Source organism: Falco cherrug, chromosome 6 (genome assembly GCF_023634085.1).
Source record: "Falco cherrug isolate bFalChe1 chromosome 6, bFalChe1.pri, whole genome shotgun sequence".
Lineage (NCBI taxonomy): Eukaryota > Metazoa > Chordata > Aves > Falconiformes > Falconidae > Falco > Falco cherrug.
Genome location: NC_073702.1, coordinates 84649756 through 84675960, shown reverse-complemented (window position 1 = coordinate 84675960; position 26205 = coordinate 84649756). Strand labels below are relative to the sequence as shown.

At 37.0% G+C, this 26205-nt stretch overlaps 1 protein-coding gene across 6 annotated transcripts in view; it reads left to right on the top strand.

Moving 5' to 3' along the window:
* Positions 1-26205, top strand: part of RGS7 (regulator of G protein signaling 7) — a 254003-nt gene that overhangs the window by 195722 nt on the left and 32076 nt on the right. For all 6 annotated transcript variants that reach the window (XM_005436554.3, XM_055714833.1, XM_055714836.1 and 3 more), the window contains 6 exons: positions 12918-12992; positions 14045-14143; positions 14882-14943; positions 16416-16526; positions 17088-17213; positions 25004-25190. In XM_005436554.3, coding sequence (XP_005436611.1) covers positions 12918-12992; positions 14045-14143; positions 14882-14943; positions 16416-16526; positions 17088-17213; positions 25004-25190 — 660 coding nt within the window. The remainder of the gene's footprint in view (positions 1-12917; positions 12993-14044; positions 14144-14881; positions 14944-16415; positions 16527-17087; positions 17214-25003; positions 25191-26205) is intronic.

The window sequence follows — 26205 nt, the reverse complement described above, 5'->3', positions numbered from 1 at the left end:
AGCAGGAAAGTGTAGCTGCAGAAAAAGAGCATGATTTGGGTATCAGATTTGTCACTGTGACTGATAAGTTTAAAGGAAATGGATCAAGGTTTGATGTATAAAACGCATTTGCCTCAAAAAGCAACTTTGGGTCCCAAGTCAAAGTCAATCTGCAGGTGGTTACAGAGGCCCTAGAAGACTGATGCCATAGTCTGAGGACAGACAAATGCTTGAAGTTATCAAGGCTGTTACTTCTGATCAGTTGGCTGGCTAGTGCCCAGAATTTTTCCTAGGTTTTCAGACTGAGATGATGCTGGGAGATGAGCTAGAGAAAGTAGATTTGGAGAGGATTTTTTTTTTTTCAAATTATCGCCTGTTCTTCACTTCTTTTGAGAGACAGTTAAGAGAACAGTTTAGATAGCTCACTTATCAGTTTCCATTCCAATATTTATTTAATTCCAGGTTCACTACGTATTTTATTTTTTATTTTGGTGTGTGCTTTAGTGTAATGTGGAATGTAATCTCTGTAATTTCTGTGATTTCCAGTTGCTGCTTTATGCAGAAAGACCTTAGCTTACAGCTAGAAAGAGCATGACTGAGCTTCAACTCTAGGTATGGCAGCCTGCAGAGACATTCCTGCACAACTTTAAATCTTACCAGTTCAGATACCAGTCACAACGAAAGCATGGAAATGTGTGACAGGGACAGCTGGACGAAATCCCTTGAGATCCTGAGCAGCAGATCTAAGTCCATGCCATTATTTCTAAGGTAGAGGCAGTACCTAACACAGGTCTGAGATTAGTATTATTCACATACAGTGACACATTTCTCTTTTTTATGGCAGAGCAAACGTATCTTAAAAGTCTTCCTTTTCTTTCTGCCTGCCTAGGAAGTGTATCATTTCCATAATTTTGAAACTTCTATTGATAACAGACTATGGAACCGAGTGAAAATTGGTTAGGAGGATTAGGGTGTTAGTGAAAAACCTGTTACAAATCAAGTTAAATTCAGGAAGTCAGTTCCAAGCAAAATAAATTAAGAAGCTGCTCATATTTGAAAAGAAATGTCATGCTCCTGATTAAAGTCTTCATAAAAGAATTCATAGCTTTCCTGAATTATTATCTCTGTTTAAAACCCATAAACTTACACTTGTTAAAAGGAGACAAACAGATACTAAACCAGTAAAACCATTCTCAAACCCACGTCAAATAGAACAGAAGCAGAGTAGCTGTGGCTTGCTGTAGAAGTAACTCTTTTAGGTAGCAAACAAGGACAGCTGATGACTTGCAGGTACAAAAGATTCACTTTTCTTCCTGAGATACACATTAATATAATTTAAATGAAATGCATAATAAAGGCCTGTTGGCTACTTGTTGAGGTTCAGATTAAGTAAGATGATAATGGAGGAAGTATCCTTTCCTCCTGAAAGTCATCTGTATAGTTCTTAACTATTATAAGTTGGAAAAAAAATGTTTTATTTTCTCCAATTTCTTCCCTTTGTCATCGGTCAGAATGATGGTTGTACTGCAGTCATATCTAGCAGGGTTGTGTGCAGTTGTTTTTAAAAGGAAGATGGGAAATCCGCAACAGCTAAGATGTGCCAGAAAACCACACTGGTGTGTGTCCCTTTCCAAAATTTAAACTGTGGCTATGGTTTAGGTACCCTGTGATTAATAAAGCATGAGCATAAGTCAAGGTGTTATCCCGTTCTTCCATTGTGCCATTCATAGCTTGTGTAAATCCAGTCTGCAGGACTTCTATTCCCTTTGCTACTACTGGTTTGCTAAATGATGACGATCATCTTGTTTCTCTGTGAAAAAACTGAGTATCACATAGTGATAAGGGTAGACTCAATGATCTTAAAGGTCTTTTCAAACCTAAATGATTCTATGAAAAAGAAACCCAGTATTTGTGTGATTTAATACATTAAGACAAAGTATCCAGGGTGGGTATGTCTTGTAAGGACAGCAGCAACATTAAGGTCAAATGTGGGTTTAAGATAATATACTGATGATGTAAAATTCAGAAATATGTGCAGTTTCTGAGTTTGGGGGTTTCATGCCATTGTTTCCTAGTAGCAAACTAGGAAAACAGTAATCTTTAAATTTTAAAAACTTGTCACTCATCCCACACCTTTTTCTTCTTTCTCTATTTAGTTTGTTGTTTTTTTATTTAAAATTAGATTCTATCTCCATTAATATAATTTTCTCTGTTTATATTTTAAAATTATATTTTACGTGGTCTGAACATGACCCTCAGCATCTGAGCCAGTAGGTAATATTACTGGGTGTCTAGGGTCATGTAACAGATATTTGTGGTTATTTGTTCTAGGTTTTCTTTTCTTTTCCTTCATTGCTTTTGTTTTTAATGACTTTTCCATCCTGTCCTTCAAGATCAGCCTCAAAGACTCGGCAAAAGACTGAATTTAACTTGGCTAAGGTGGTGCAATCCTTCATTTCACACTTTGCGTGCTACAAATCCAAGACTTTTCTGGGCCAGACACTTGTTCAGCCAGAGAACACTTCTGTCTACTTTATCATAATATTTTCAGAAAGTTTTTAAACATCTCCAGGAAATGAATGTGAATCATGCCATCCAACTTCTCTGGTGATATATCCACATACAATGTTCATGTCTTCTTTTTGCACCTGTTTCCCCGTATATCCCTACAAGGGAGTTACCCCTCCAGTAGACAGGGAATGCAGCCAAAGCAGCAACTGTGAGTCTTAGATAATTTCAATTCTGGTAATGAAACAAACCCTTGTATAATGTCTTATTTTCAAAAGATGGTTACAATGTGTATGATCCATGCTCGCATCTGTTTGAGGCAGATATTTATAAACCTTATAGCTAGCCTGCTAAGACCTTGATGGAAGAATTCCTACTCACATTATCTAGCTTTTTTATTTAGTCTGATGCTTGACTAAGGGTGGGACAGATAGGGAAAAAGAAGACAGCTTTCTTGCAACAGTGCAACAAACAAAGTGTTCAGGTTAAAACTGAGGATTATGAAGAGGTCAGAAGTTGTGGAACAGTAGCTGATGACTTGGTAGAAGGTCACAGAAAAATGAAATATCATGGTTTTTAGTTCTAGTAGCAACTAAGAAAATGAGCTGAAGTAGTAAGGATAAGGAGTTTTTTGAATAAGTGCAAGGTTTCTACCTTGATTTTTGTTTCTCTGTGAATTAAATTTGCTGCTTTAATCGAAAACATTCTTTCAAGGATCTTCATATAAGTCCAAAAGCAGATAATCAATTTCTAAACGTCTCCTATATTTGCCATCAACATTTTCAGAGATGTGTGGTTTGACTTCCCTGTTGTCATTTCTTTTCAAGTGAAAAACCTAAATTCTTATGCATGGAATCTGTAAAATAGTAGTTCCCTGCTTTTTGGGATGAAAAAATTTGAAGAAGCAATAACATCTCTGAGTATTTAGCATAGGGGCAACAAACCAGATAAATTTAACATGTTTCCTTAAGCAACAGTGTTGCAAAGATGGGAATCTTCACATACACAATCACATTAATACAGCAGTATTTAAAATTCTGTTTGAATAAATACAATGAATCTAATTCCAGTACAATAATTTCTGGTTCTGAAAACCAGCCACTACAAACCTAAAAAAGTCTACTGTAAATTAAGAGTAATTAGAAATTAAGTTAACTTTCAAAAAGAATTAAGCACATAACTTCTATGTGGTAGTATACTCTTTAGTAAGCTTCTAGTTTACTTTCATATGGCCTGTCTCAAAAATTAGATTTCAATAATCTTTTCATATGCATTCGGCATAGTATGTGTTTCTCTGACACACAGATCACTAAAAGATTAAAAAAAAACCAAAACACAATATGATAAAATCCTTTCAAGGTGAAAGTCCGGCTTTGTGCTAAATCTGTCCTTAAACAAGCAAGTATGTGAGAATGTGAGAATCCCTGTAAAGATTCAAGATGCTCTGTCTCCTATGGATTAATTTTATGGTTTAATTTATTAGTATTACATTTCTTGAAAATCTCTCTGTATCTCTTTTTATCCTGTTCCAAGCAGGTCCTTGGTTTGCACAGCCACTGGAATTCTTTGTGTGTCTGATACTACTCAGGGAAAAGATCTGAACTTTGGTTTGAGAAGACAAATAGGTATAAACTGGTACAGTGCAGGTTCCTTTTTTTTGGAAGGATGCTGAAAGTCTTTGAAATTTTAAGTGATCCTAAGTTTCATGCGGAATAAGTTTACGATGCTGCAAACATAATTAAAGCTTGATCAAACTAATTGATTGAATGTTTCTCCTTTGACTGATGGTCTTTGAACCACATTTGTCTTGTCCAAACAAGAGAAACAAATCATAGTTAAACTTTTATCCATTAATTGAACAACTTGTGATGTTTTGATTAAGTACACTGCAGAATAACAATGGAACTACTCTTACTTTGGTAGTAGTCAGTGATCTTCCAAATAAATCCTTGAACAAAGCACGTATTGATTTTACTAATTGGTCCAAATGGCAAGTTTTCTGTCCTTCATATGGAGCTGTCTATAGTGGGTTTAATTTATATTTAAGTGCTTATGCCTTTCTCTGCAGTTTATCAAGAATTCATTATTTCAGCATCAGTATATTTCTAGTGGATGACACAATCAGGTTCATTGCTCATTCATTTCTATTTAAGAAATAAGTCTCAAACTTTATATTATTTGTCTCTGTTCTTTAATAAGTCAAAATGAAATTAGCTAATGAGGACATGTATTGACTATTTAAATTCATTCCATGCTGCCTACATTATTCTCTACTAAAACCTTCAACAGAAGAGAACTCTTAATCCTAACAAAGCTTTTATTAATTCTTACCAATTAAGACAATCCCTTCATTTGAAGGAAGCAGTTCAATAAGATTTGATATTGAACATTCTGTGGCCTGAAATAGCAGTTCAATGAGTGAATAAGAAAAAATAAAAAGCTATATTTACTTAATTAAAGGCCAATAGGTTGTACATCATTATCTGCTGATATAGACAGGTTTTAGCAGTTAAGCTGTGTACAATTTGTTTCCATAATACTACTTGACTGTAGATCACTATATTCAGAGCTATTTGCAGCATATTGTCAGATATATAATTTTTAAAAAATAGATTCATATTAAGGAATACAACCAAATCTGAGGATATTCCATGCAAGTCCAGTTCCAAGTTGTATTCACTTATTTCAGTGTCACACTGAATCCATACATAGTAATTATTTACCCTATCTTGTGGTCCATAAATATAGTATTTAGTAGCATAACACACTTTTTTTTTTTGAGATAAATAATGAAAAGTTTGTAGAAATTGGGAAATTATCTAATGCTTTAGTAGAACAAGCCAATTTTAATAATTCTTCCCTGATTATCTGCCAAATTTATGAGGCATCTGGGAGTGAAATCTGAAATGTGCTGCTGCAGAATTTATACTGAAAATAATCTTGGGGTTTGCTTCCTAATCATTAAATATGATTTATAGGTGTTAATTGGAAGGTATAGCTGTACTTCCCAGGTGAGATAATTTCTAACCGAAGAGAGAGTTGATAGGAAAAACTAGAAAAATTGTGAGCTAATTTTACAGAAGTTTGGTATGGAATTCTAGGGAGGTGAAAACTTGATAGAAGCTGTGCACAAAGTCATCATCAGACATGTCCTTATTACAATTTATATATGAAGTTACTATGGCCATAATGGACTGCGATCCAAGTATTTGTCTTTCAGTTTTTGCTTCTTCTTAGAAATGTAATGTGAGTGGGACCGCTGTAAAGGCACTGTAACTTAACAGCAGGTATCAAAAGTACAGTCACAGTGCTTGTATGTCAGTCACACACCTGAATCAAAAAAGCATGTTTCCAAAGAGATAGTTGTGCTAAAAGTAAGTGTGCAGAAGCTGGGAATACGATACTGTTAGAAAAAAAAAAATAATAAAATAAATGGAGTGTTTATGACACACAGACATACTTTTGGAAATCCAAGTAGAGAGGAGAAAAGTTACATGATAGTGTCTTGATATTTTTGTAAAACTTACAGTGCCACTACAGATATGGAAGAAAATAAATGATCTGACATTATCAATTTCAGCTGTGGTACAAAGACTATTCATTAAGTAGCTAGACAGACCCTGCAGCAGGGTTACTCACCCGAATTACTTCAGAGTTTGTAACTACTGGATTATGCTATGTTTGTGATAGGGCATAAGTTCCAATATTTAAAAAAAAAAAAACAAAACCATCACTTGTAACCTAATAATTTGACTTACCATAACATTTTTCCTCTTTCTTCAGACATCTGCTAATTTACTGATGATCTTGTGACTAGAGATGTTGTCAAAAAAAGTCCCAGTGCTTACACACTTGATTTCTCAGAATTATTTTCAAAGAACTGTTGAACCGAATGGAAATTGTAATCAAGCCATAGACTTTTGCAGAGGCTAATAACATTCATAATGGTGTGTCAGATTAGTTGCACCTAGCTGATTGTAAATTAAACCCATGATTAAGTGCTTCAGTTGTAAGTAACAATATTTTTTCCCAATCAAAAAGAACTGGTTCCTGTAGCCCAGTCCCTGTAATCACTGATTTGGCTTTACTGCCTTGGGTGGTGTAACAGAAGGGGGTGAGATCCCCTCCAGCAGCTGTACCAATACACATTCCTACATGTTTACAGGTTCTGGCAACTATGGCTGTTGGGTTTATGTTTTCATCACTTAGTTGAGGTCGGTTGATCTAATAGTTATAAAGTGAACACCATTTTAAACAGCTTTCAAATCCTATCAGGCAACCAACGGAATAAAGAGTTTACTGAAATTTATAAAGGGTTGGAAATCTGCAGCCTTCCTTTGACTGGACCTTAAGATAACACCTTGTTTTCCAAATCCTGCTAAAAGAGCTGACCATTTATACTCAGCAATTTGAAATGTTTCTCTGAGACTGTCCATTGCATCAGCAAAATCATTAATAGTGCAGCTCTTCCACTGCAAAGCCTTTTTACTCATTGACCCTGAAGTGTGTAAGATGAGGTAAAACACAAAAATACCCAAATTATCCGTACCTAAACCTCAACCTTTCCTTATAAGCCTTAGTGGGTTCTGTGCACTCAAATAACTTCCATCTCTGGGAAACGAAAAACTGGTGCATTGCAGGAAAATATAGCTGGTGTTTTTCTTTGAAAGCCTCAGTTTTATCCATTACTGACAACTTACTCAATGTAGGATTTTAATGTCTCCTTTGATGCTAGGCTTTGTATGAGAAAATATAAACTTTCCCACATAACCAGAGTCAAACTGGGTATTCCTCCAGCTAATAACTCCTTTGTTTTTTTTCAGCTGAGTACCACTGGGATTTTTTTCGTTGCCTCATTTCTTTTTTATAATCTTTCATGCCCTTATTCTCCCCTTGATTTTTAACTACATGCAGTTCAGCTAGCTACACAAATAAACTAGAATATAAAAGCCACAAACTAAAATGAACGTTGGTATTCTGCTTATCACTTGCAGTCTAATTAGGTTCCTTTCCCTGCTTTAGAAGTGAGTGGTATGAATAGTGACTGTCGAGGGTTAGAAGACTTCTTTCCTGGAAAAATGACAGAAAAATAGCAGAATAGATTGTTGCAGAAGACAACACTAACATTTGACGCTCAGGAAATTTCAAATTTTAAGCTTACTATGTTTGCAATATTCTGATATTGTAAATAATGTAAAAGACAACTTTCAGTCTCTGCCTTGTCTTTAAGTCTGTGTGACTATATCTTTTCCAAGCAGAAGTGAAGATCTGTCATGTTTGTATCCATGTCCATGATTTGAATTCATAGCATTTAAATTTTGAAAGCTTGGAGAAATTGAAATTTAGTATTTTTGCAGTTAAATGTAACAAGTTAGCACAGGCTTGTAAAACAAATAAAAAGATCTATTTCACAGTGTATTGACACTGAAATGCAATGAAATTGTGTAAGATTTTGAATCAATCTGCCTAAATATTTACTGCTTTAATGCACCCTGAATTTCTAAGTGTGTGTATTGAAGTGAGGTAATTATTTTAAATAGCACCTATGTGTTTTTAGCTAAAGAGGCCGTGAAATGACATTTCTGTACATTGTCACCGGGTTTGTTTGTATGGGTTGAGTACACACCACAGGCTGCCAGAGGACAGAGGCAGCAGTAAGGTAGCGAATACGTCTTGTCTTTCCTTTCTGCTGTCCTGGGGAGGGGAAGGCAGGGTGATGAATTTCACACTGCCGTGAATGCTTGATTGGAATGTTCTGTAAAGTGGCTTCTTGAAATTTCAGCCCCTGCAGCTTGTGAAGATCACAGGCTGCACCACAGAAATGTAGGCTGAGAGGGACCTCTGGAGGTCCTGCTCAAAGCAGTGCTAACTTCTGAGTCAAGTAAGATCATCCAGGCCCTTGGTTAAACAAGTGTGGAAAATCACCAAGGATGGAGATTCCACAGCCTCTCCTAAGCAACCTTTCCCTTTTATTATGAAGAATATCTCTTTACGGCAAACTGAAAATTCCTCTACTGCAATTTCTGGCTATTGCCTCCTTGCCCTTTCATGGTGTACCTCTGGAACAGGTCTAGCTCTGCAAGTCTCTTTAGGCAGCAGAAGAGGACAGTTAACTCTCCCCTTTTGCAAGCAGAAAAAAGTGTGTTCGTTCACTGGACTTCTCCTTTTGGAATATATTTCTTGTGTTGTTTGTGTGGCCCCAAACTAGTCTTGGTGTTCCAGATGTACCCTCATGGTGCAGAGTAGAAAGAAAAAAGCACTTTCCTTTGCCTGCTGGCAATGCTGTTGCTAATGCAGCTGGGGATGTGGTTTTTCTGCATTGCTGCAAGGACAGACTGCTGACTCATGTTCAACTTCTCCCTCAGATCATTTTCTACCGAGCAGCAATACAGACAGTTCCCAGCCTATTGCAATGCATGAGCTTATTCCCTCCCACATACACGGGGGTATTTGTCTCAGGTACAAGAATACTTCTGGTTGCTCTGGCTTAAGGTGATTCACTAGGAAATTGCCATATTCTTTAAGAAAGAAAGAAAAAAAAAAAAGCCAAAACTCTGTGCTGACATTATTATAAAACTGACATCATTATAAACTGTGTACTTTCTGTTGAGGATTTCACACTTAACTAGAATTACAAGTACATGATAGCAAAGAGATTTTTATACAAAAGGGAGTTGATAGCAATTAATTTTGGCTGTGTGGCCAGGCAATAAAGAGGGCCCTTGGAGTCTGACACTTTGTACAGCAGACCAAATACTAGGTATTCTGCACTATTTGGATGGAAATGTGCCACAGCTAAAGCATTCCATTTGATGTAAACAATGATTCCTTCCAAAGAGTTGCTACAGGTATCATAAAATTAATTCACTGTTAGCACTATTACAAGGGCTTAATTAATTAATTCACTGTTGCCACGGTTATTAGGGAAGCATTGTGAATAGCAAGTAGATTTTCTTTTAACTAAACATACTCTCAGGTGGTTGCTGTGTTCAAATGTTGTCTGTAGCCAGATCCAAGCACGTAAGTTCTTGGACCTCCTCTCTTTGCAGAGGAGGCTTCTTCCTCCCACTGTTTCTTGGCAGAATCCTATTATGCAGCCTCCTAGACAGCATCAATAGAAAGTTGTGCTGCTTGGAATTCAGACTAATGTGATTATTTAATAATTGAAGTAGGGATTAAAAAAATCTTCTATATGTGGTGGTTTATATGATTTATCTGCCTCCATTTATCTCAGCAGTGCATTTATCAGGACTGCACTGACATGTCTGTTGCTGTAAATTAATGCAATGACATTTTTACTTTGAGATAAGGGCATGCTAATAGATGGATGAAAAGAGACTAAGTTTCCTTTGAATATATGACAGTTTTCCAACCGGCTATTTAAAAACAGATGAGGCCTAAATTCTACCCTGTTATGATCGTGCTATATGATAATTTCAACAAGGTCACAAGATTTTCCTGTGTATGTGGAGGGGGAATCGTTTTCATACAGAATATTAGTCTTGAAAGAAATAAGCATTTTATTTGCACGTATAGAAGAGGTTTCAAGTCTTCTAGGAAATCTGTTTGAAAACTATTTACAGTATTAGTATGCAAATTATATACTACACACTAAATGGAATCTTGCAGCAGAGTACTCTGACAGGCATCTCGCTATTTGAACTATGGTAGTCCAGTTAAAAAAGCAACACAAAAAGAAAACACAGCTGGATGCAATTGTATCCAAACACATACTTATTATGTTAATGGGGGCATATGAATAAAATGAATTGTTGTCCGGCAAAGGTTTTCCCACAAAGACTCTGAGCAAAATGTTTAAGTAACGCAAGCTTTTGTGTTTAATTGAAAAGATGTTTGATAATTATTCCTAAAAATTGACAGATGAAGTTTGGCAGCACCAGAGAAACAATAAAGCCCATCTCATGTTAAGTATCATTTTAATAAATATTGCTCAGTTGAGACAAAAACATGAACCATGGCCCAGATTACATTAGGTACTTCCAGTGATATAATTTAATTCAAATTATGAGGACAGTATTGTAGAGTGGTAGTGGTACATGTCTGAAACTCCTATTGGTACCCCAGACTGTCAGAGGAGTGATACACTCTGTAGCTGCCCTGCCTTTTGCACTGAAGCTTCCTGATGCTCCCCTGCCTGTACCTTCCTGCTGCTGCTCTCCTGCTGCCTGCCCTTCAGTCCCACCTCGGCCCACTTTCTGCCCTCACAGCCTCTTGTGAGCACCCCTGCTGAAATATGCCACCGAGGGGTTTTAAACAGCCAAATGCCAATAAGGACCCACTAGATGCTATACAAGGTCAGTACTGGGCTGGGTCTCTTTCCAACCAGTAAAAGCTTCACGTTTAAGTCATTCCCAAAAACCTCCCAGAATTTCTTGTTACGTCCCTCACGTGACTCTGCACAGCTCTGGCATGTAAGTTACCTGAGCAAGGTACAAAATCCGTATATACCAATTTACTGCTGGTAGACTTGAAATCTTTGAAAATAAAAGGTTTCGGATGAGGTGTATGCCTTTTTTTTTTTTCTCTTTTTTTTTTAACTTCCCCTCCCCCTCCATTTTTAGGACATGCTTTTAACAAACCACAACTGAAAACTGAACAAATAACAGTTTGTGCCTTATGTAAGTGTGCCTGCTATTGAAATGGTTGCGTTCAAAGGCTGTAGATATTGTTAAAAGCCCATGTCTTCTTCACTGCCAGCTGCTGCCATAATCCTAAAGCAGATGCATTGTTTCTTTTTTAACTTTCTATCTGTGTACTGCCCAGTGCTTTCTGCCTTTAAATTGACCATCGTGCAGAATTTTGTATTTCTCAGTCTGCCATTATCTTTGAGAGTTACACGTTATTTTGAGTTGAAAAGCTACCATTTTTGTTCACAAGCACAAAGTGTACCTTCCATAATTTAGCTCAACAGGCATCGCAGGTGCAGTCTTGAGAACACTATCCAAGTGTCTTTTTATATTCTTAGTGATAAGGAAATATCTATATTGCAAATGCAGTATGATCAAACGCACTTTATTGTATTATTTTTAAATAAATACTTATTGATTTAATAACTCATACTGAATTAAAAAAATGAGTCTGTTATTTAAAATATTTTCTAGAGTCAAAGTACCATTGGCTTGTTTAATGAAATATTTCTTGGCTCTGCCTACGTAGGAAATGTTTAAAATTTTTGTCTGTGAAGATTTACAGCCCCATCAAGCATTTTACATTATGATGAGAAGACAAAGCTTGTATCATTAGTGTGATAATAAAGTCAACTTGGTTGTCTGGCAAGTAAATTCTACATCTAATTACTCCCATTAAAACAAGGCAACCTACTCTCCCTAAAAATCTCTCCTGCTAGAGAGTGGCACTGACAATGGCAAATGTAATCCCTCTAAAATAACCGAAAAAAATGCCTCACCTGAGAGCATAACACTTACTATTAGTTGTTTCCTAACAATTCCTACCCATTCCTGCAGTGGGTAAAGAACAGATTTCTGCAGAGCTTGTACTTAGAGGGAAGTGTCAAAAGAAGATGAATTGGGAGAAACTAGAGGACTTGTGTCCTTTGGGATGCTACAGAGCTGTGAGCATGAATCTTTGAAGGCCAAATCAGACGTGTTGAGAGCCATTCTGTTCAGGTTGCCCGTCTTCTGGTTAGGTTGCTGAAACCTGTTTTGTGGCAGTTGTTGTTTCTTTTCTGAAGAAATAAATCCCATTTCACACATTCTTTTTAATCTTTTTTTAAGAAAGATCATCTTTATAAAGGTGACCCAAACCCGATGCTTCTGAAGGGAGCTGGTGTTCAGAGCTCAAGTGGATATTGCATTATTCTATTTATTTTTTATTGTTAGGTCAACCATGCTTTTTAAAGAGATAGCTGGAATGCACATTGTATGGCTTCCTTGGCAAAAGCAAAGCAGAAACATGTGATTTGTTTCCCTTATCTTGAGAATTTATTTCAAATTCATGATGTCATGAGCTCTCAGCAAATGGTCTTCAGTGTCTCAGTCCAAAATTCCCAAATACTGCCAACAGCAATTCGAGTTAGTACCTGGTCTGTGCTGCAGGTGTCTTATGATATGCATTTAGGTGCTTTCTGCTTCTCTATACATTGCTTTCAGTACTTTTAGCATAAAGATAAACAATTAAACTTGTCCTAAAAGCCACGATAGGGTGCAGAAAACAAGGCTGAAGAGCAGAACATTCTCTCTTACAATAAGCCAAAGAAAATGGTACTTGAGATGTTTCCTTAGACTACATTTTCTTTAGGTTTTAGGAACTATTGCAGATGGACATCAAGTTATTATATGCCTCTGGTTATTTATTTTCTTAGCCTTACAGACTGAAAAGGAGTACCTCAATGAAAATGTTATGGAGTTCCCTTGCAGATTTTATCCTCGTGCTTTCCTTTCTTTTAACAGCCTGGATGTGTAAACACTACTGAAGTGGATATAAAAAAATCTTCAAGAATGAGAAATCCACATAAAACAAGAAAGGTAAGTACTGTTACTATATCAGAAGCAGAAGGTGGAGGTAATTTATAGCATGAAGTTCTATAGTTTCTTAAAACAACTTCTTACGGCTGCAAAGAACAAATGCATAAATGTACATGATTATTTCATCAGCTCTTAAATGAATTAGTACTTACAAATTTTGCAATACTAAGTACATGTTATCACATAAGAAAGGCCTTGAAGAAATACACAGAAAATATAAAAATAAAAATAGTTTTTGCATGCTCTATTCATGCTATTTTGTAGCTTGAATAAAGCACGTTAAAAGGTTTCTGTCAGTAATTAAGGAAAAATAAATTAAAGCTGCGGTGTAAACTATAACAACCGTTCTTCTATATGGAAGAGTGTCTGTAGTTTACAATTATGCCCTAAATGGAAATTGGCTTCATCTAAATTAGGATCCAGACATGAACAATGTACATTCTCTAGGGATATATAGATGGATCAGAGCAACATTTTCTTTCACGTCCTTTGTATCATAGTAATGTAGATTGACTGCAACTTTAAAGTACTTCAACATATATATTTCATGTCAACTCATGGAAAAATATGTTTGAAAAAGAAAAGTAGATTTAGAGAAAGCTGTAGCTTATCTACCATAAAGTGAAAGGTCCAGATTAGCGTAATTTACCAAGCAGCAATTGCAAATTTAGGAGTCATCCAAGTATTCCATTGTGTTAGTCCACATTTCAGGATTCTGTTTCTTCTTTTCCTACCAGTTGTCTCCACTTACTGGAATTGTAATAGCTGCCTTTTAGCGTCACCCCCTATGTTTACTATGCTGATAGTGCAGAGACTTAAATGTAGATCCTGTATTCTATGATATTAAAAAGTTGTGAGGGTTTGGGACTCTATTTTACACCATGGTGTAGAAACACAGTTTTATCTGAGTGCATGGCTTATTTGCAGTACCTTTAGGAAAAGATGTTCTTGGCTAACATATTGAGCGCACTATACTAAAACATCACAGTTACAGGTATGCGTAGAAAGCATTGTCTGAAAGCAACTATCATTGTTCCGTATTTTTTATGTAGTCTGTCTACGGCTTACAAAATGACATTCGAAGTCACAGCCCTACCCACACACCAGTACCAGAGACTAAGCCGCCCACGGAAGATGAACTACACCAAGAGGTTTGAAAAATAACTACAAACATGTTCTTCTAAATGAACTTTTTAGGAAAGTAGGTATTATAATAAAAATTATAGTGACTGGGAAGTTATTCAGAACTGTTCTAGCAAACATTTAGTAAACCTTTTCCTTGTTTCAGGATATATGGATTTAGGTATGTAATTTTTATTAATACTAATCAGACACAACCTGACATTTGTTGTATCTTGCATTAAACAGTCGAAGGCAGTTAGCAGCAGGCCAGTTAGTGGGCTCTTTGCACAGCTGAGCCCATTAGCCCCTTTAGCAGTAGGCAGTTTGCTCTTCCTTTCAACACTGATTTAAGGTTTGAGGGTATCCTTCCCTCTCCATGTGTGCACATAGGGGTTCACACATTTATCTACTGGTAATGCTTCATTAATCTCCCCTGAGTTGTTAGGATTGGGAGAAGATAAACGTCTGAAGAATTAGTAGTTCTCTTCAAAAATCAAAAAAAAAGGCTAATTGGGTTTCTGTTGATGATCCTGTAGGGAAAATGTTATATTGGGTCCTTTTTTTGTCCATGTAACATCTTTTCTCTTCGATGGAAAATTCCATTTATTTTAGAACTACATTGGTGAAATGTTGTTTTAACTCGGATATATTTCTCTTCTGTGCCCTAGGATAAATTAAGGTTAAATTACAGCCCTAATAAAAAAAGCTATGGAAATAAAGTCAAGCTATGAATTACTCAGAAAACTCTTTGCCTTCCTTTCTTGCAGATTAAGCACTGGCAAATGCAATTAGACAGACATAGATTAAAAATGTCAAAAGTTGCAGAGAGGTAAGTATATTGTCACATCTTCTGGTTTTTTTCAATTAGACTGATAACTATTGGGAAAATGTCGGTGTGAAATAGCTTCAAAGACAGACAGACAAGGGAGCTCAGGTGTCATAGAAATAACTAATGAGAGTTTACTTTATGTAGGAGGTATTAGGATCTTTTACTGATAAAAGGGGGCCCAGATATCCCATGATATATTTCTGATAAAGCCAAGAGTCACTGGAAGAGCCTGTGATCAAGTGGGCACAAGTTTCACCTTGCATTGGCAGGGAGGCCAAATGGAAATGGGTCTGGGGTTACTGTTTGGCTTTTTCAAAAGGGCAGTCACCGGTAAAGCAGGGACCTGATCGGCAGAGCTAGCTGGTGGGTGAGGAGCTTACTTCAGGTCAGAGGATGTAACACTAGCAGGAATCTTTCTCCAAATAAGACCAAAATTTGTCAGGAAGGGTCTAGAAAGCAAAACAAAAATCCCTTCAGAAAGACTAACTACAGCTTAGATAAAAAAGACATACAAAAAAGGAATGCTCGATCTTACACATCAAATGCAGAGATAGTAAAGACTGCGGAAAATTGAGCTGCATAAGGCTTGGTAAAGGAAATTAATCCATATACAAATGGTTCTTCATCCTCTCATACATTTCTGCATGTGTTTTTACTTATACATGTGTACATATGCACACACATACAAACATGTATTTACAAAGAGAACAGGTTAAGAGTTTGTGTTTGCTGAACAGTAAAAATGGAATACAGTCGGAAGATAAATAGGAATGAAAAGAAAGAATATTTTTCTTCACTTGTCAATAAATTTTCAGTAATTATGAGGCAAAAGGGAATGGAAAACAGGAAAAAGGGCATGGGAGATGTAAATTAGGAGAATACAAGCAAAGTTTTTAGTGTGTTCAGCTGAGTTAGATCAGTCCATGAATACTGGAGAATTTGAAAAAAAACTTTGGGGTGTTCTGAAAGCAATAAATGTGGGAGTAGTGCCTTTTGATTATAAGATAATAAAAATATTAACTGTATTTAAAAGAGGAAAAAAGGAATCCTAGCAGCTGCAGGGCCAATAAATATGACCTGAATATCATGCAGTGTTTTAGAACAGATTTTACAGGAACTGATAATTAAAACCATAGGGGTAGAAAATATTCCTTTATGAAAGCAAATGTGTGTGGAAGAGGTTGCTTGATTTAATTTATTAGTGCCTAAAGGAGCCCTAAAAGGAGCTATGTGGTAGTATTAGGGATCTTTGTAGTTTATTTTATTTTAGCTCTTGATAAGACCTGAGCCATCCCTCTTTCTTCGGGGGTCCCCTTTTAAAGGGCTTGAGCAAACCTGTTAGCTGCCTTCTGCGCGTGTGCACACCTGGTTACCATGGGTCAGTTGATGCAAGGTAACTTGTTAACTGGGGTAACCTGATCAGGTTTCCCCCCCTCCTGACATGACAATATTTGATGGTTTTGTTTTCCTAGTCTATTAGCTTATACAGAGCAGTATTTGGAATATGATCCCTTTCTTGTGCCCCCTGATCCCTCAAACCCTTGGATATCAGATGACACTACTTTCTGGGAACTGGAGGCAAGGTATATAATTCTATTTCTTCTTTTTTGGGGTAAGGGGGTATTATTCAAGGTTTTCCTTGAAATGTGAATATTTCAGACAGAGGTATTGCAGGAAAAAACTGAGGCAGAAGGGCAATGCAATATCCTATCACCTCTCTATATAGACTTTTATATCTATAAAATATATAATGTTTAATAGATTTATATATATATCTAAAAAATAAACTTTAGAGTTTCTTAGGATGGGAAAAGCTATGGATTAATTAACCTGTGTAAAAAAAATTAAAAAAATTACAGTAACCAGTTTCCAGGGTTCCAATGTGGGTGAAAAAGACACCTTTTAAAATCTGGTAACATTTCCTAGTTGGAATTCCTTATTCTTCTGTGTAAATGCATATGTATTACATTTACCCTGTGCAAGAACAGCCTGGTTGCTCATCTCTGAAAACTGCACAGATACGAGCAATCTGGAAGGTGAGAAATCTGCAGCTGAACTTTAGAGCTTAGTCTAAATTATGAACATGGAGTACTATAATACTGAAGTATTGCTGATTGTGCGTTCTGTTGTTTTCATTTCTGTAGCAAAGAGCCAGGACAGCAGAGGGTGAAACGATGGGGGTTTGGCATGGATGAAGCTTTGAAAGACCCTGTGGGAAGAGAGCAGTTTCTCAAATTCCTGGAGTCGGAATTCAGTTCAGAAAATTTAAGGTAAACTAGAGGGACTTTATTTTTTAATAGCCTATAAGATTCGTTGGTGGGGTTTTTTTCCGTCTAATACATTTATTTTCAATTTTTTGACCCCTTCAAAATTTTTCCTGTGTCTTACCTTTCAGAATCCATTCATGCAGGTTGCCACCTGCTCCCACATTCAGGCTGATGGACAAGATTATTACAGTTAGCAGAGACTCACATGAAGCATATTTTCCCATTCATGTCCAACTTCTGGTCAAACTACCCATGCAAGAGCTTTTCTCTCAGCTGATTTAATTAAACAGGTTTAAAACATTGACTCATTTAAAGCCTGTTCAGTATATTTTATTAAGTCCAATATTATGAGAACAGTAAAATTAAGGAAGAGAATTTGTTAAAAAAATAAATGAAGGATTTAAAAGTAAAATCAACAGACTTGCAGTGTTGGTCAAGCTTCTGAGGGTCATTGGTCTTTTGAAAATCTCCACCATTCTAGTACTCATGGATCTGACAGAACAGAAGTAGTATGACGGCTAGCTCTCAAATGCCACTAATTGCAACGTAGAAAGGTACTGCTAGGGTATGAAGCTTTCTCTTTTAAAAAAAGTATATGTACAGATTTATTTTTATGTGAGAGAGAGCAATTACTGGATTTTAAACAATGATAGTCCATCCATTGGTTAACAGCATGTTTTATTGTTCTAAGGAAGTCATATTTCAGTAAAAGTTATTTCAGAGGGATTAGGAACAACAGCCTTTCTATAGGTAAGTCAAATTGTACATAGTACAAAAGCATAGACAACATATTTTTCTCTTTATTCAACCTTATTTTCAGGTGTCATCTGTATCATTTCCCATTCACTGCTAGCATAAGGAGTATAAAATCCGATTTGCACACATTCTAGAAGTCAGAAAAATCCTAAACTACATTCTTATCTATGCCACTTCTCACTCTGAAGTGGTGCAGCATAGCCATTCATACTAGAGTTACATCCACACAGCATTTTCAAAGAGGCATTTAGCATTTTGTGGTGTTGACTCATAAATGCTGAATAATTGCCCAGACCTCCTTGTTGCTAATTGAAGTTTGTCAGCAGAATAATTAAAGATGGTCTTTGAACATGGTTTCTGACCGTGTTCATATTCAAACATTGAACTTTGCATCATAGATGTATGCTACATACTCTAGACCTTATGATATTTTCCAAACGATTTGTTTGCCATTACCCCCATGGAAATATGGCCTGACCTGCATGTGTATGTTGCTAAGTTCATTAGTGTCAGATACAGACTTCTTGTATTAAAAATAGTGGCAAAATCAGGTTTTAAAATCTGAATAATATCAAGAAAAGGAAAGGTGGGGGGTTTTGTTTTTGGGTTTTTTTTTATTTAAAGAGCATCCTAGTAACTCCTTATGCAAAGCAGCTGTTCAAATATGAACCTATCCAGCCCAGTGTGTGCTGCAGTTTCTCTGCTTTTCTGTGATTAATTTGTCTCTCGGCCAGCTAGACTGTTACCCGCATAATCCCTAGCTCTTTCTTCTAATCCTATTTACAACACTAACCACAGGCAAACTGCAAGTGACTGATCCAGAAAAATTCCCTAGAGAAATTTTTTCAGAGCTGATTCCTTAACATGTCATCTACTTTTCTGTCTCCCTCTCCAGATTCTTATATTGGCATTATAAAATACAGTATCTGAGCAACAGCAACTATGAGCTTAAAAGCTGTCCCTGGGAAGGATCAGGCAGGGGATCAAACTTGCACTGAAAAGGTGCTTTCTGTGATGATTAACTGAAGGAAAACTGTCTCACAAGCTTAGAATTATGTTTATGAATTCTCAAACTGTAGAGAAATCAATCCACCATTAGGCTCACACAGTAAAGTCAGGATAGAAAGCATGAATTTGTAACACTCATTGCATATGGGAGTCAAAATGCTATAGATCTCAGTAACTGAAATGAAAAGCTTCCTGGTTTGAAGCCTTACTGGTGAATAAGCCTTAAGTTTAAAAGACCAGCAATTCCTTTGCTCACCTGTTAACCCCAATGTGGCAATTTGGGGTTTTGGAGTGTTTTTTTTTTTTTTAGTAGTAGTAGTAGTGTTTGAAAGCCACCTTGAGAAAAATATTTATTTCCATTCACATCTTCCCACTGCAAGAAAGTGAATGTAAGTCAGTAGCTGGCTTTTGCTCATTTACTGATCTAATACTAAGAAAATTTACAACAAGCACCACCAAACCTACAGTGGGATAGATGCTGGGACCCTGGATTCTAGCTACCAAGTGCAGTGCACAGGATACAGCAGGGGAGAGCAGACAATGCAGAGACATTCAGTATTAGTTGATTAGAATTCTTATACCTTGCTTTGGTGAAAGAAATACTAAAATTGTGAAATAACTCTACCAGATGCACCATTCCTATTCAAATGAGATTATCTTTTGTAGCTAAAAGTCCCAGTGTTAGTGTTTCATCAACCTGGACCGAGACTGTCTAAGGTGACTGAGCATCTCACTCTTGGTGGATGTAGGTCCTGTTTTAAGCAGAACAGGGATGAAGAAACTTGAGCTGAGAGTTAAAACCAAGAACTGTGCAATTAGGAATGCAACCAGGTTTCGCCTTTTTACTCTGTATTTTTTCTCCGATTTTTTTCTTTGCTCGTAAATTGGGATTAATAGTATTTCACTCTCTAAAGGGGTGTTGCAAAGCATAGCAAAGGAATAAAACTGTCTAAGCAGTTCTGTCAGTGTGGTAGCTTCATTACAGTGTGATTGCAGTCTGCTAACACCCAAGCTGGATTCTGCATTCACCTAACAGAGGCTGTGATTTGTAAGCTCTTGTTACCATGCAGATTTTTTGGAAAGATCGCTTGGCTTGCTGCTCACTACACAGAACAAATAGCTAAAGTAACATATGATTTGGATAATAGATTTATAAAATTCCCACTGCCTGCTACAAAAATGGTGGCCATTGTTTAAAATTCACAAGACTTAAGTTTGAGCATGATCCAGTCCTACTGAGCTTGGTCACAAGGCTTTCTAAGCACTGAAAAAGGACTTTTCAAAGTGAAATGAATCTTATTGCAATGTGGCACCTGGAGACCTAATTTCTTTCACCTCTGTAGAAAATCCCTATTCCTCTTCATATCCTTCCTTTGTCTGTAGTACAGCAGAATTCTTTAGAAAAATAATATGTGTACACTGACTGTATGTTTGCTCCCAAGTGGTTCTTTTGTAGGAATTGCAGCCTGTAAAGATCTAGATGGTTTCAGGTCAACCTGAAAGCCTGTCCAAGTCATTATGCAGTATTACAGTAGGTGTGATCTCCAAGGCAGTGCTAAGGCTGCAAAAGCCTCCTAGATTAGTGAAGGGAAGGTGGTGACCAGACCTCTTCCATGATGCACAGAAGCAAAAGCTTGTGGACCCCTTGCCCCTTCCTTCCTGCCCTATTAGCTTCTGTAATGTGTGAGTAAATAGGGAAAAGGGGTTTTGAGTTCTGGTTGTCCAGAAAAAGAAGAGAAGGACTGAGAACTTAGCTAGATTTAGCCATTTGTTCTTGATACGTTTTCTCTGACCATCCTCCAGCAAACTGAGATTTTGTGAGCTGTTTATTTTGGATTCATCCATTTAAGTTGTAGAAATGTTCTGTACTGGAGATAAAGACTTCAATAATTTCCTGTTGAAAAAATGAATAAACCCCCACATATACACTACTAAAAATCTGCAGTGTTCCCTAAAAACTGTTTCAGTCATAGTGATTAATTTTGTGTTTAACTTCCTTCAGTGTTTCTGCTTATTCTTTTAATAACTGCATAACAGTGCTTTTACTAGAGAAGAGGGAAAATGGTGCAAGAGGTTACATTTTCCTTTTAATCCAGCCTGTTTCACTTTCATTTTTTTTGCTCTTTATTACTGATCTCCACTCTTGATGACTGTAAATGCAAGGCATTTCTCTCTGCACTGGTGGTGGAAGAGTGCGTTCTGCATGTTACAGAGTATGAAGACCGATTAACTGTCCTTGATGTCTGTCCTGCAAGTCTGAACAGAAATGTTGGTAATGACACGCTCCCACACAGGATGGGCACTGGTAATATTTATCCTTCACACTTGATTATGACACCCTGTTTTGTGGGCAAATAACTTGACCAAAATTTAATCCTCAAGGCCAAAATTGCCTGTGCTTTAGTTCTCATTCAGACTCAAGCTAAAACTACAAGTCCCAGCAATGTTGCCATTCATGTCTATTAGATGAGAAGAAATTAGTTGCAAGATTCAGTGATTTTCTCTTTCATTTTCTTGAAGACCTTCAGCACTACTATGTCTTGAAGCTTGAACTTGTATTTGGCAAGAGGGTGGACTCCAGGAAACAGAGAGTAGTCTTTCCTGCCCCTAGACAAATGTTAGGTGATTTTCTCCATGGAGTTTGTTAAGGTTTCTGTTTGCTTTTGCTGAAAACGCTGAAAGGTCTGTCCTCCAAACTGTTGTGTACATGCACTGGGTGCAAAGCTCACATTAATTCTCCACACTGCCTAAACCTCACACATTTTGTGGAGAATCACTGCAGCCTTTCCCTCGCTCTGAGTTCCTCTGTGCTGAATTTAACTGATTAGCTTCTTCTGGGATCTGCTGATGGCTTCATCTGACATTTAGGTCAGTTAATGGGACAGAAGCCACGTTGCAGCTGTGCTATTTAGCTAGCAAGGCCATCCTCACTTTGAAAGTAATCCCCAAATATCTTGCAACATGTGTCTTACCATGTCAAGTGGCTGGATGTATGACTATCATACAGTATACACTCTCAGCTGTATGTCTGGCATGTGACCCAGCAAGTGGCAGCCCAGATGCTGGGACAGAAAGCAGCAGTAAGGTTTACACCCAGCTACTCAAGTCTCTGTTCCAAGGGCACTGAGCATCTTCCAGAGAAGGTCTCCATGGCAAAAGCAAACCTTCACCAACAGGAGATGCGTTGTTTTATCGAATGGCAGAGTTTGAGCTCTAGTCCCTTCCATGAAGTAGCATTAAGTCTGTGTATATCATAGTCCAGAAAATGTGGTCGGGTTCTCCCTCTCCCTTCTCCTGCCCTTGCACATATTTACTGTTGCACACTGCGTGCTGTTTGCTGCAGTCTTCCCTTGCTCTTGGCACAGCTCTCGAGGCAGAGAGCTGTAAAAAGGGACAGGGAGCTTTTCTGACTTGAGGTCCTGTGCTGAGATCTTGCAGACTTCATTTGAACTTCATCTGTGCTATTTGTTCCCATGGGATATTCAGAAAAGTTATTTTTGAGAATGCAAGAGGTAGCAGCCTTAATTTTGGCATTTCCTAACTTTGCATATTTGACTTTAACTCTCTGTGGGAGGAGGGCAGGCATTTTTTCTTGAAAGATCAGTAAGTAGATTAAAATGTTAAAATGTGTGTTGACTGTGAAGTAAGCACCCTAGACATAACACATCACAGAAATCAGCATTTTCTTCCCACTTTTACAGAGGTTTCTGTATTTAGAACCTCACATTTTCAACAGGGTTTTTGAATGCTAATATTAGAAAGGTAAAATAAAATTAATCTATCAAAGAGCTGGTGTTCAGCCTGTAAGGATGTTTCTACACAACCTGCCTATTCTATTCTGGAAGCTGAATGTTTCCTCAAAGTATCTATCTCCAATCTATTTTCCCCATAATTGAGTATAGCCTACTATATGGAAGGGGGTTACTTGCAAAAGAAAATAGTATCCTAAGGCATCTTTGTGGTGACTTCCAGAAGCTTTGGCAGTGATATAATGGAACAAACAAGAATGTGACAGCTTTGAGCTAGATCCTTAGGATATCTGCAGGGTGACAGAAAATGTGTGTTTACAAAGAACATCCTTTCCTTTCATTTTTCTGTTCCTTACCTGACTTTGATACACGAGTAATCAGTCAGTCCCAGAAGATGCATTTGAAGGGGTTAGCGCTGCAGGATATACACTTTTAAATGCAAATATCAAAAGCAGCTTAAGGAAACCGAAGTAGGTTGGCCAAATTTGACAAACTGAACTGAATTAGTTTGTGAGCTGTGCAGTTTTTAAACTTGAGTTATGAGGCCTCTATCCTTACTGCAGTGCCATCAGCTTCTCAGGATACATCCCCAGGCTCTGTGCAGATCTACTCTCAATTCACATTGCAGTTCATAGAGATAAGTGACACTACCCAGCACTTTTAAAATGATGTTCTGTTGGCACAGGCTCCCTTTGTGACCTTGGAGAAACCACTGTACATTATTACATTATTAATATATTTGCAAAACTGGGACAATACTACTTCTCTGTCTTTTGGAGAATCTTAAGAGATCAATAGACAGAATGGTTGTGCTTAGGTACTAAAGAAACTGAAGGGTGTAGAAATACCTAAAATAATCATTCCAGTAGAGTGAAGCTGACCATAATGGCTTGTGAGTGATGAGCACAGGCTCATTCCGTCTCTGCTACAAAGGAATTTCAAGACAGGACTATGAAGGACTAATTGCTTCCTGGAAGGTAAATCATGTCAAGTGAAGAATGTCTTATAGGAAGAATATGGTAAAGTGTTAGGGTTTTTTTGCTATGCTATACTATCCTCTCTTAAGAGTTTTTGCAATGACTATAGTAGAATTTGGATGGATGGAGGCATCATTTTGCTTTCTTGGGGGTCTGAGTACAGTTCCACTGTTCCTATCCCCTATCCCATCCTTGTTTAACTAAGCTAAGAGAGCTCGGTTTGATCTCACAGTGTAAGCAGGGTAGAACTACATGTTAAAGGTGCACCCAAATTATTTGTCAGCCTTGTAAAATCCAACTTACTTCAGTTAACATATTACAGGATTTAGCTTATCTGTTTCATAGTAGAGCTGTGTCAAAACAATAATGAAAAGTTGCGATGGTACATATTACGTATTTAACAAAGTCAAACTTTAGTTAGGCTCTTGGGAGGGATGGAGAACTAAGTGGTCTGCACCATGTCTAATCATGGGATCCTAACTGAATTTAGAACTGTGTTGTGCAGTGAGAGATTCTGAACACCAATAGAAGAAGTAATAATCATAATAGCAAATAAAAAGTGACTATCAAAGCTTATAGGTAGCTAGCTGTGATCACAAAGTGCTCAAGACCTCAGTGATCCTGCTCCAGACTAAGAATACAGTGAACTGGCCTGCACTGTATGCTGTCTATGTGTATATATATATATATATATATATATATATGGCTATGCAGCAGCAGAGAGAATGGGTACTTCAGCATTTTAGTAAAAATATGCATAGAAATGCAGTGCTGGAGAGATAAATTAAATTATAGCAAGCAAAACAAATGTTTTTTTCCAGTTTATACATTATCTGTGAAGTAATAGTCACAAAATTACAGTTACAAAGTTTATAGTTTAGCAGGACTCCGAGAGATTCATGTAGATAGCAAGAAGGTAAGTTACTATTTTTTGAAGGAATGTCAAAAAGCAATGGGTTTATAAGCAATATAAGCCCCCGTGGTTCAGGTGAACTGAAATTTCAGTTTAATTCCAGGTAAATGGAAACCTTCCTGTAAGCAAGTTACTATGCATAAAAAAATGAAGCATTTCCCACCCATCTCATGAAAAGGCTTGTAGTAATTGCTTATTAAGGTGGATCAATCACCTGAGACAGTATATAAGAATGCTGATCCCAATATAAAATCACAGATTTTACTTATTTTAATATGAGTTGCATGGCTTTCAGTTGCTTCATATATGTTTTTAAAAGCAAAGGAGAGTGCAAGCACTTCATTAATGATTGCTCTGAACTGGAAATCAAGATGCTATATTGTGCCGTAGGTTCTGGTTAGCAGTAGAAGACCTGAAGAAGAGGCCTATCCGTGAAGTTCCTGCTCGCGTCCAAGAAATCTGGCAAGAATTTCTTGCTCCAGGTGCACCCAGTGCTATCAATCTAGATTCAAAAAGTTATGACAAAACCACGCAGAATGTAAAGGACCCTGGAAGATACACATTTGAAGATGCTCAGGTCAGTTTGCAATGCTATTTAGGTCCATTTGAAATAGAATATTGGGTAGTGAAATCTATACACAAAAAAATTACATGTATTTGGGAATTAAATGATAACGCTTTGTTGACTAAAATGCCATTTTGGCAACGCAAATGGTAACAATCTTTCTTTCATGAGACCCGTGCATTACTAAAGCTCTTCCTGAAACTTCTGTGCCTGGTACTTGTGGCTTACACAAGTGGACTTGAAATTATTACAAGTGGACTTGAAATAGAGCAAAGCATATAGTACAGTGAAAATGATATTTTCATGTTCCCATGTTCTTAATTTTCTTATTCAGTTACAGTAGGAGAAAAGTTGCCCCCACACAAACGTTGATTTTTAGTTCTTAAGATGTGTCTCTGTAAGGCTTCTCTTGATACAGGCTCAATATGTATTCTCTCAGTGCCTGTCCAAAAAGTGTTGCTGTCGTTTACAGGAGTCATAGGTTCCCATCATGAAAAGAATATGACCCATATGAGAAATAACATTTTGTAACACCTTGTATAGAAGTATCATATTCCCTGTATGATGTGTATTCTATACCTTATTAAACTACTATCTACGGAACATTGGGCAGAGGTCCTAAAGATCTGCTTTTCAATAGTCAGTATTACAGCAGTAAAGAACAGTCTGTAAATGTCTTATCTGGCTTTTTGGGGTCTTATTTGATCACAATTTGCATGCCATCATCAAAAGATAATTTTGACAAGAGCTAGATTTGTATAACTATTTGTATTTTTGAGATTGGAAGTAAAAGTTAAAAGACCAAAATAGTAAAATGCAAATCTTTTCTATCAGAAGAAAAAACAAATACTTCTGTGTTAAATGCAACACTTCATGTCACTTATAACTTAATATTTCGTCTTTGTAGACTTCTGTGAAAAGCAATAGAAAAGAATTGGATTCGCAGCAGAAGTAGTAGAATCAGTACCATCCCCCCTTTTTCATCAGCAGCCCAGTGATGAAAATTTAATTATTAATGCAAAGTGAA